General features: G+C 44.1%; 1 protein-coding gene across 1 annotated transcript in view; it reads right to left on the bottom strand.

Annotated features, from left to right (window-relative positions):
- Positions 1–5,683: 5,683 nt before the first annotated feature.
- The window catches only part of PDILT (protein disulfide isomerase like, testis expressed), a 47,017-nt gene continuing 40,850 nt past the window's right edge, over positions 5,684–11,850 (bottom strand). Inside the window, exons 9-11 of the mRNA XM_068969574.1 lie at positions 9,849–10,027; positions 6,660–6,749; positions 5,684–5,914 (exon numbers count right to left, since the gene is read on the bottom strand). Coding sequence (XP_068825675.1) covers positions 5,684–5,914; positions 6,660–6,749; positions 9,849–10,027 — 500 coding nt within the window. The remainder of the gene's footprint in view (positions 5,915–6,659; positions 6,750–9,848; positions 10,028–11,850) is intronic.

Below are 11,850 nucleotides of genomic sequence, written 5' to 3'. Positions count from 1 at the left end.
AGATGAGATAAACACATGATGGAACTCCCTTCCCCACAGTTGGGAAAAGTGCTTTGTTTGTGTACTGTGCAAATCCAGGAGATGCCATTTATGTGAACCACAAAAAGTGTGTAGTGCTGTGGTCCTTGCTTTGGTAGAGTTTTCCCCTCTGTGGCCTTACTCTTAATTCCCACCACATCCCAGCCTCAGTTCCCCAAGCCTCAGTGCATTTGAAAGAGCTGAGTCTCTCATCTGGAGCAGGAACCTGCAAGATATGAGGGTGGGTGTTCTGGACTCACCATTTTATTGGAGGCACCCTCCTGATCCCCTCATGGAAAACCCTGAACTTTCCTACCTCCTGATCCCCTCATGGAAAACTCTGAACTTTCCTAGATGCATTTATTCCTTCAACAGAAATTTATAAAGTAGTTACTATGTGCCAAGCAGGAAGCTAAGCACCAAATGACAGACAAGGTCCCTGACTTCATGCAGTTCACATATTGTAAGGAAGTGGCTTGAAATAAGTAGTTTGAGAGGTGATTAATCTCCATAAGGTATTTTAATGTTTCCAGAGTGCTCAGATATTATTTCACTCACCTGGCAAAATAGTCTACTAATACCCCAGTTTTTATAGCAGCATAATAAGGTGGCATGGTGGTTAAAGGCATAGGACCTGGAGGCTGCAACAAGGATTTGAACTCCTATTTTACCAATCACTATGATTGGTAAACTCGCATGTGACATTGGGCAATATATTTCAATTCACTAAGACTCAGTTTCCTCATCTATGAAATAGAGATTATTGCTTGCACAATCTGAGTGGCTACAATGCATTAGGCTCAGTGTGAAGTCTCCTGTTAGGAAAGAACCTGCTTCATAGGAAAGTGTTTTACAAACCTTAGTGACCATGATCTGCTATAAGGAAAATATTTTATGCCATGATCCAGTACAGTTGCTAATACACATACACACACATGCACACATGAAATAAATGTTTTATAAAACAATTCTTACCATTACTATGTGCATTCCTTGCTGATATATCCTATTGTCTCTAATTAAAAGAAAATTCTGAATGTAACCCACAAATGATGTGAACTATAGTTTGGCTAATAACAGACTGCATATTATCATCCCGGTATTAACAAAGATGATACATGCAAAGCAGGTTCAGAGCAGATGCTCTTGTTCACTGCTCTATCCATCCCCAATGCCTGGTAGATAATAGGAACTTCACTAATATGGATTGAACAAATGCAAAAATTGTAGTCATTGTTGTTAGGGAAGTGCAAGATCAAAGAGAGTGGAGTTGATTTACCAAAGCCCTTAAAGTCAATAGTCAGCAAAGTAATGACTTATCCTAGGTTTGATTCAAGTGTCCAATCTCTTCATTTCCAGACCCCCATCCCTCAAACAGAATGGGAGCCAGCAAAGACTAGACGGGAGAAGCGGCTAAGAGAAGTGAGAGCTGCAGATAGCCTTACCTGAAACCAGAAAGGTAGAATTAATCCTTTTACAAGTAGGTGACTTTCATATCTATATATATACATCTGTCCCCCACTGGCAATCTCTCCTCCAATGATCCTCTGGTTCTGTTTCTTAATTATTTTAATGGGGGTGGAATATTTTTCCCTTTTGACCCAGTGTTTTCCTTTTCTAGGCTGTGAGGTGGTTGTTGTTCTTTTCCCTAATAGGTAGAGACCCCAAATGATTGACATTGGGGGTCACAGTTGTGCCCACAGTTACAAGGGCTCTGTTTTATACCTTTTGGCAACAAGAGGTTCTTTAGTTAGAAATTAACTGAGTAAACAATTCCAAGGGCCTGGGCTTTTCTTGGTCATTGAAAAGCACAAAGTGGAGCCAAGCAGAGGCCAGAATCTGAAGCCAGGCTGCTCCAGGAGAAAAGGGGTGCTCATTGTCCCCACCAGGATGTGTACTTGTGGCCACTCAATTCCAAAGCAAATGCCATCCTCACAGGTTCAGCCAGCTCCCCTGGGGTCCCAATGTGATCAGGAAAGGAGCTGAGAATGGCTGAAGGTCAGAGACAGCAGGTAATTCAGACATCATTGGACCAGATGCTCTGTGAATCAAGAAATTTGAATTCGCATGAAGGAAGGTCCTTGAGAAGTAGATAACTTTGTAGATGAACAGACTGACTTTGGAGTCAGTCTATCTGAATCCTTGTCAGCATTTTTTGTGTGCCAGTAATTTTCCTTCCAGAGGTAATTTTCATCATCTGTAAAACAAGAATACCCGTGTCCTAGAATTGTTATGGCCATTAAAGGAGATGATGCAAGCTAAGGCATATAGCAATGGTACCATCTGTGGAAGTCACTGCCGATGCTGTTTTGATGATGTGCAGTCATGGGGTAGAGAATGACAGGGCTTGGTTCAGGCTTAGGTCTCCTGACCTAATTCCACGTTAATGGCAATGCCATATTGAGAAAAATCAGGTGCACGTGATCTCAGGCTGAGCAGGAAATATGACAGTGAGCCACAGCATTGCCTCTTTGAGGGCTTTCTCCTTCTGTCTGGCCTAGTGCTCGGGTGACTATCAGCAGCGGCTCACTCACCTCCTCAGGGGAATTTCATAGGAAAAGAGGTAGCACAGTTTTCAGCGATGTTTCTTCCCAAACAGCACCCCAGAGAGGCCTATAACAGTTAGTTCACAATCCCAGCACAGTACTCAGCCACCCTGGGCATGAACTTTCATCTTTGTGGAAAAGTGAGAAACATCTTATCATTATTTACTTTTGCAGTTCTTTGATGAAAAAGGAAGTTATCTTTTCATTTGCTTACTATTTATTCTTTTCGGAACTGTTTGTATCCTTTGCCCGTTTTTCCCCCATAAGAATGTTTTTTTTTTCCCCTTTCTTTGCTATAACTTCAGAAGAAAATAAAAGTTCTTAATATTCTTTTTCTCAGTCCTAGATGGTGAATGTCATTTCTGGTTGGTGAACATGAGGCTCTGTCAAAACCTAAGTCTGGGTGCCTTTAAAGGATTAAAGATGGAGCTCCAGGTAGCTCCTGAAGTTGTCTGGGCAGAGATCTTGGGTAGGAAAATAGGGAGTTTGGGCTGAGACTATTCTTAAGTCTAATAACCAACCACATTATTCAAGTTTTTGTGTTTGATGCTTTTACATCTGGATACTGGTGATTCTGGAGGGACTGCCCCACTGAGGGTGAACTAATGCCTTGGAGATAGGTAGCACTGGAGCTACACCTCGCTATCTCTAGGAATATCATATTCCTGAGAGCATGCCTTTCACATGCAAAGCAGCCAGTCTAGAGCCCACCGTCCAAGCTCTCCTCTGTCGGGCTCACACTCAGGACCAGGTACCAGATAACTGGGGACAATTTCCAAGTCCCAGAGCCTACTGACTTTATTCCAACTAGCCAATCCTAAACCTGCTTACCTTGCCTCTTCTGTCCCTTCCTATGGAAACCACAATAAAGGCTACATTTTCAATTATAGTCAGATTTTCCCCTCACTTCCTCTGCCTTCTGACCAACTCTAGCACTTTCCTGTGTGGCCCCTCATGGCATGATATATACCCTCCTCTTAGGACCTGAGAGTATAATAAACTATCTTTTGATGACAGTTATCTCCTGATCTGTTGCCTTTGTCAGGCCTGAATTATAATAAAATCTGTATTTTAAAACAGTAAACATCACCTCGATTCAACACAGCTAGATCACCTTGTGGTATATTTCTCTAACTGGCTATTTTTCCACTCTTTGTTCTTCCCACCCTTCCCCGCCCCCACCAGCCTCACATACTTGATGAGGATATGGCAACTTCATTGGAATCATTAAGCCATGCCTCCCACATCTCCATCTACCTGCCTCTGGCCTCATCTTCCACATCCACTCTCCTTTCATAGAGACAAAATCCTTCTGTTAAAGGTCTTTCTCTCATCACCTGCCTCACCTACCCATGCTGTATTCACCAATCTGAGCCCCCACTTCCTAAGGCCCCAGTTGCATCTGGGGGACAGGCAAGTAGCACACCCATTTTCTGGCTCATGGCCAGTCAGGAGCTCTGTTCCATGTGATTTAGTTCCACGTGATTTCCTAGAAGCCCCCGGGGACCTCTCCTTCAACTGGCAGCCACATGGCTTTAAGGCTGAAGCAGGTGAGCTTGGAATTGTGTCTTGAATACTAATACCTGCTCCTGACAGGGCAACTGGTTCAGGTGAGTTCCAGGGCCTCAGGCTGTTCCCTGCTTAGTCTGGATGTGGACAGGCTCGGGTTTGGGGAAGGAGAGGCTGGGGCACAGGCTACTGAGGCCTGATTAAGTACAATCAGCCTTTGCATTACATAATGGGAAGGCTGTGGAGAGGCCCAGGTGGGTTGTATAGACTTTAGTCCCTAAAATATTATGCTTTCCTTTTATCAAGAGGTCTATTACACCTGAATTAAGTGAATGTCACAAACCAGCAACATGAATATGCTGCTGCTACTGCTGCTAAGTTGCGTCAGTCGTGTCCGAATTTGTGCGACCCCATAGACGGCAGCCCACCAGGCTCCCCCGTCCCTGGGAATCTCCAGGCAAGAACACTGGAGTGGGTTGCCATTTCCTTCTCTGTGTGAATGTTATCTTACATGGCAAAAGGGTCTTTGTGGATATAATTAAGATCAGCATCTTGAGATGAGGTTATCTGGGCAGGCCCAGGGCAATTACAGTGGTGCTTATGAGAGAGAGGCAGGAAGAATTAGAGTCAGAGGAAGCAGGAAAAGTGAGGATGGAAACAAATGGTCAGAGTGCTTTGAAGAAGGAACCATGAATGGCAGGTAGCCACTAGAAACTAGAAAAACGGGGTAGCACCGTAAGCTCTCATGATATGGCTTTTAAAAAGATCACTTTAACAGCTTTAGGGACTATGGATTGTGTGTATGTTGGTGGGGGGCGGGGGTGGCCTTGGAGGTACAGAGCAGCAGTAGAGGGACCAATTAGAAGACTTCTGTGGCTGAGACTGGTGGCTGGAGATGGGAAATAGTGGATGGAGTCACATGGAAGGAAGTAGGAGGAGTCACGTGTTTTGGTGGAATTACTTTTACTGTAATAAAAGAAGGGACTTGAGGGTTAGCCTAGCATATGGTTGCTTATGAGAATGGGTCATTTTGAGATGTGAAAGACTAGGGAGAGATTTTGGGTCAAATCTCTTTCCTACTGTGCTAAAATAAAGCATACAAAGATCATTCCACCTCTTTGAAAGCATCAGCCACCCTCTCTGGGGATCCTAATGTGGTAGTGGTGATGGTGATGTGTGCACCATCTGTGGAGTGAGATCGCCAAGAATCATATTTCAAGGGCTTTCTAGCCTTGTGATCCTGCCTGGTTGTTCAACCTCTCTTTGCCTCAGTTTTCTCATCTGTAAAATGGGGATGATGAAACCTAGCTCTCAGTGAGGCTGTGAGAACTAAGCGAATGCCCAGTATGTTGTAAACACCCATTTAATGTTACTATTATGGCTTCCCTTGCAGCCCTATCTGAATTCAAGGCCAAACAGCTCTTCTAAGGCAACACCAAGCAGAAAAAAGGTAACGAGTAACACGGGGCCAAAAACATTCAAGGGCTTTTTTTATCCAGCCTCCACCCACCTAACACAATGTTATAGAATTTTATTTGGAGTAGATCAACTCAGAAAATGATGCCAGGATCTGGCAAATGGGCACCCTCTCTTCCTGGCTTTAGAGAGCCTTACAGTTCTTCCTTCACCATTGGTTTCTCCGCCTGTGTTGGAAGTTCCTTTGGCTCAGCTACCTTCTCCTCCTCAGCCTTTTCTTTCAGTTCAGTTGGCCCTTCGAGCTTGGTCACATTCTCCAGCTCAGGCACATTCTGTTCTGGTAGCTCTTTCTTCATAAAAATTTCCTCCTTTTCTTCCGCTAATACCTCCTTTTCTGTCTCTTCACTTTGCTCAACAGAGAGTAGCTATTTAAGAAAAGAAGAGAGGGAGGGAGAATGAGTTGGAGGAGGAAAAATAAATAGAGGCAAGAATTATGCAGTAATTGTCATTGCACTGCCAAGCAGCCTTTCACTGCTCTAAGCCCAGAGGTGCCACTGCCCCAGGCCTGGCTACTGAGATTCGCTCCAGAACTTGTGCTAGGACTACCTGGTATTATTAATAATACTTTGTTTGCAAGCTAAGAAGGTGTTAGCTGAGAGCTGTGGAGCAGTCACTGCCCCTCCATGGGGAAATGCCTGCTTGCGAATGAAGCAAACAGAGGAAAACAGAGATGGGGAGACAGAAAATGACTCTGAGCTCCAGAATCCACCCACCTTTGATGAGCTATAGTTTCTGACATTTGCAACGCAAAGCATCCTAACCAATACAGATGACCCCTTCCAGCAGACAGCCTTACTGAGGCATGGACAGAATTGGGAGGGAATGGAGATTGTAGAACAATGCCAGGGCACAGCAGCACATCAAGACGTGTGGTTAAGCACTCAAGAATAGTGGACCTAGGGAAGCAGCCTGGGAGCTGTGTGAGACCTTGTCCTTCTGTGTTTCTCAACTCTGCCTTTCTAATAGCATGTGTCCTTGAACTAAAGTCATCCAACCTCCATTCTCTGCCACAAGATTGTAGAACTCTTGGCACCCTCTTTCCTAATCTATTGAGCTCTTGATGGTTCTGTGTGGGACAGAATGGTCTAGGCTACTGCTGTTTCACCTTACCTCATCTTCATCCTCAATCCGAATCTTGATTTGACTTTCCAGGAAGTCAGAAAAGCCCTTCAGGGTATGTTCACCATTGTACAGTACAGCCTAGGAAGAAAATGGAGCAGAGTTGAAATGGTAGCCTCTTCCTGAAGGATACTCAGGGATTGCTCCACAGACAAATCCGGAGTCAAATTCCTAACAACCTGAGTGCAGTGAGCAAGTTCCTTAACTTCTCTGAGCTTTCATTGCCATAAGAATAATGAAATATCCTCCATCATAGGGCTGTGATGTAGTTGTTCAGAGCAAGAACTATGGGGCCACACTGTTGGAGCTCAAACCCGGGCTTCACCACTTGGCAGTGTTGTCTGGAAGCTTAACCACTCTATGACTCAGTTTCCTTAACTGTAATATGAAGATAATAACAGTCCCTCTCTCATGATGTTGTTATATGGATTTAACGAGTTACTATGTGAAAAGGAGGCTTCCCTGGTGGCTCAGAGGTAAATCTGCCTGCAATGCAGGATACCTGGGTTCTATTCCTGGGCTGGGAAGAGCCCCTGGAGAAAAAGAAATGGCAATCCACTCCAGTACTCTTGCCTGGGAAATCTCATGGACAGAGAAGCCTGGTGGGCTTACAGGCCATGGGGTCGCAAACAACATGCAAAAGGCACTTAAAACAATGCTTGACTCATAGAAGCACTATATATATAGATATATATGCTATTTTATTACTAAAGAATAAGAATATTTGTTTTACAAAGTGTCTGGCATATGTTCTTGCTCAGCTGTCACTAGCTTCCTTTCCTTTTTCAGTCTTTAAGAAGATTAAGAAACTGCTTACTGCCCTCTGGCTGTCTAAACTCCTTTTCAGATAACTGAAGATCTGAACCAGGTCCCTCCACCCTTTCAATCTAGCCTCATTTTCCATGTGCATCTTCTACACCAGAAGGATGATTATCTCTTTCAAAGTTCTGTGGTTAGCCTTCTGCCTACCCCCTTGTTTATATTATACTCCCTACTTATAAGTCACACACTTCTGATTTAAATCCCTACCATTCTTCAAAGTGTCATATTTTCATGAAGACTTCCAGCCATATCTGCCCTCCAGAATCTTCCATATTTAATGCCAATTGCATTTGGAGATGAGGCCAGACCATGACTTTCAGTTCAGTTCAGTTCACTCAGCTGTGTCCAACTCTTTGTGACTCCATGAACCGCAGCACGCCAGGCCTCCTTGTCCATCACCAACTCCTGGAGCTTACCCAAACTCATGTGCACTGAGTCAGTGATGCCATCCAACCATCTCATCCTCTGTTATCCCCTTCTCCTCCCACCTTCAATTTTTCCCAGCATCAGGGTATTCTCAAATGAGTCAGCTCTTTCACATCAGGGGGCCAAAATACTGGAGTTTCAGCTTCAACATCAGTCCTTCCAATGAACACCCAGGACTGATCTCCTTTAGGATGGACTGGTTAGATCTCCTTGCAGTTCAAGGGACTCTCAAGAGTCTTCTCCAACACCACAGTTCAAAAGCTTCAATTCTTTGGCACTCAGCTTTCTTCACAGTCCAACTCTCACAACCATACATGACCACTGGAAAAACCATAGCCTTGACTAGACGGACCTTAGTCGGCAAAGTAATGTCTCTGCTTTTTAATATACTATCTAGGTTGGTCATAGCTTTCCTTCCAAGCAGTAAGCGTCTTTTAATTTCATGGCTGCAGTCACCATCTGCAGTGATTTTGGAGCCCAGAAAAATAAAGTCAACCACTGTTTCCACTGTTTCTTCATCTATTTGCTGTGAAGTGACGGGACCAGATGCCATAATCTTAGCGTTCTGAATGTTGAGCTTTAAGCCAACTTTTTCACTCTCCTCTTTCACTTTCATCAAGAGGCTCTTTAGTTCTTCTTCACTTTCTCCCATAAGGGTGGAGTCATCTGCGTATCTGAAATTATTGATATTTCTCCCGGCAATCTTGATTCCAGCTTGTGCTTCTTCCAACCCAGCGTTTCTCATGATGTACTCTGCATAGAAGTTAAATAAACAGGGTGACAATATACAGCCTTGATGTACTCCTTTTCCTATTTGGAACCAGTCTGTTGTTCCATGTCCAGTTCTAACTATTGCTTCCTGACCTGCATATAGGTTTCTAAAAAGGCAGGTCAGGTGGTCTGGTATTCCCAACTCTTTCAGAATTTTCCAGTTTATTGCGATCCACACAGTCAAAGGCTTTGGCATAGTCAATAAAGCAGAAATCAATGTTTTTTCTGGAACTCTCTTGCTTTTTTGATGATCCAGCAAATGTTGGCAATTTGATCTCTGGTTCCTCTGCCTTTTCTAAAACCAGCTGGAACACCTAGAAGTTCATGATTCACATATTGCTGAAGCCTGGCTTAAAGAATTTTGAGCATTACTTTACTAGCATGTGAGATGAGTGCAATTGTGTGGTAGCTTGAGCATTCTTTGGGATTGGAATGAAAACTGACCTTTTCTGGTCCTGTGGCCACTGCTGAGTTTTCCAAATTTGCTGACATATTGAGTGCAGCACTTTCACAGCATCGTCTTTCAGAATTTGAAATAGCTCAACTGGAATTCTAGCTCAACTGGAATTCCATCACCTCCACTAGCTTTGTTCGCAGTGATACTTCCTAAGGCCCACTTAACTTCACATTCCATGACTTTACCCAACACTTAATCATACTCTTCTTGGGACCAGGGACCTTGGTTGTGATTCTTTGACATTCTTCCCCACATACCAAAGTAGCGTGAAGTGTGTATTCCATGAACACTGGTGATGTTCAATGGCTCTAAAACCAAAGTGGAAAGTACTTAATTGTCTCCATCATGAAATCTTCCTTCTTCTGGTACCACCCCACCCCCAATACTCACATGGTGACTGATTCCATGTAGTCTGAGTGAAGCTCAGCTCTAATACCAGAGGGAACCATTTGACCTAGGCCTGACCATCAAAACACCAGCATCCCCTTTACCACAATGATTGGGTTAGGGGGACCCAATCAGACTGAGTTGGGCATTTTCTGAAAGCTAGTGGAAATTTTTCTCTAACTTGAATATGAAAAGATAATAAGAGTTGGAGCTGAGAATGAAGTTGATTTGGAAAAAGGTAGAGGGAGACTGAGAGAAACTGAGTCCTTGACAATAATATAACATTTCCAGTTATGTGAATCCCAAGAGCCCCTCACTTTTTGAGAGTCAGTGGGGAAGAGTCTGAAGAAGGGGTACTGTTCCCGGTACGTCAGCTCAATGTCATTTGCCGTGATGTCGATCTTGGCAATGGTGACTGTGGAGTGGTTTTGATACTTTCTGCCCAACTCTTCCAACACTGGGAACAACACCATGCACTTCTGGGACCAGGGTGCATCTGGAAAAGAAAGGCCATCACTCAAGCTCACACTCATAAAGACCCTGAAAGCCACACTCCCCCATAGACACCATCACCGTGTTCCACTGATGGTGTGCTGCCATACTAATTGCACTCCCTGTCTCTTTTAATAGTGTGTTAGGTTATCTTGGGCTTCCCTGATAGCTCAGTTGGTAAAGAAACCACCTGCAATGCAGGAGACCCCGGTTCGATTCCTGGGTCAGGAAGATCCGCTGGAGAAGGGGTAGGCTACCCATTCCAGTATTCTTGGGCTTCCCTCCTGGCTCAGCTGGTAAAGAATCCACCTGCAATGTGGGAGACCAGGGTTCAATCCCTGGGTTGGGAAGATCCCCTGGAGAAGGGAATGGCTACCCACTCCAGTATCATGGCCTGGAGAATTCCATGGACTGTATGGTCCAAGGGGTCACAAAGAGTCAGACACAACTGAGCAACTTTCACTTTCACTTACTTCAGTTAGGTTATCTTACATTTCAGCTATAGTATCTGATCATCACTAAATAAACTAGAAAAAAAAATAACCTAGTCCCCCTTCTACTCAGACATTAACATGTTGAGACATTTTCTTCTATTCTCTGATTTCCCTTTAACGTTTCCTTCCATCCAGCTGAAGAGGAAAACCAAACCGAGAAAAAAATATTTATGTTCTTCCAAGAAGTATGTGTATTTGTGTATGTGAGAGAGAGCACAAGAATTTTCCAACAGCAGTTAAGCTTACAGCTCAAGGTCACTTAGTGATTTAAGCAGAGGAAGTGGGATTAGCAGACAGGCTGCTTTGACATGTGACCATTGTATCATACCCCTTTCAGTCCCATGGAGGAAAGTCCACCTAGGAAGTGAACATGAGGTTGAGCTAAGCACGACTGTCGCTGGGAAAGATACACTGGACTTCCCTCCGGATAGTTCCTTAAGCTCTGTGGATAGTCCAGACACCTGGAACTATGAGGAGAAATCGGGACCAGCTCCAGCATGGAAGGGAAACAACCTTGCCTTGGTCGTTCCATTAAAGATTCTGGCTTTGTCCGGGGAGTGGCTCAAAGTTCCTGGATATTACATTCGGATGATTATCCCTCAATTTACAGACTGAGTGCCTCTGTGATCATCTACTCTCCTGGCTGTATCCTGGCAGCTTCCCTGGAGATCAACAGGCCCTGGGTTGGAACCCAAGGGGGCCTAATGGCTATAGTCATGAGGCTAATCTGACAACACTGATTCCAAAAAACATAAGACCGCTTTGGTTTTTTACCAAAACCAAGTGAGCATTCTCAAGACTCCCAGTGTCAGATGAGGAAAGAAAGGCCTCCCCAGCCTCTCACTTAAAAGTAAAAGATCATGGTTATTCAGCCATGCAGACTATAAAAACCTGGCTCCATGGATGAATGTCTATTTCAATGAGAGTTTTAAAGGCCTGCATAATGTAACCCAGTCCTTGTTTCACCCTCTAGGAAATGATGGCAACAGACCTCGATTTGAACTTTTTGTCTTGCAGCTTACTTGCTATGTTATCTAGGGTAATTCTAAAGTAATTCTTTTCTCTGAGGCTAGGTTCCCTGATCTGTATCATGGGGAAATCCACTGTACCTTCCTAAGAGGCTTGGTTAGAGGGGGAATGAGAGCAAGTGTATAAACAGCAAACTCATCAGTGCTCAATAAATATCAACTCCTCCTGTTAAATAAAAGAGGTATCTGAAGTCACTGCATTGCCACCCTTCTCTGTGCCTCAGGGTGAAAGAGAAGGTCCCTTGGCTTTTGGCTTTCACATGCAAATCAGAAACAGTGGAGGAAGAGCAACAGTCCCTGGGTGA

This window comes from Capricornis sumatraensis, chromosome 3 (genome assembly GCF_032405125.1).
Source record: "Capricornis sumatraensis isolate serow.1 chromosome 3, serow.2, whole genome shotgun sequence".
In the NCBI taxonomy this organism is placed as follows: domain Eukaryota; kingdom Metazoa; phylum Chordata; class Mammalia; order Artiodactyla; family Bovidae; genus Capricornis; species Capricornis sumatraensis.
Note: the sequence above shows the minus strand (reverse complement) of the source record. Positions and strands in the feature narration are given on the sequence as shown.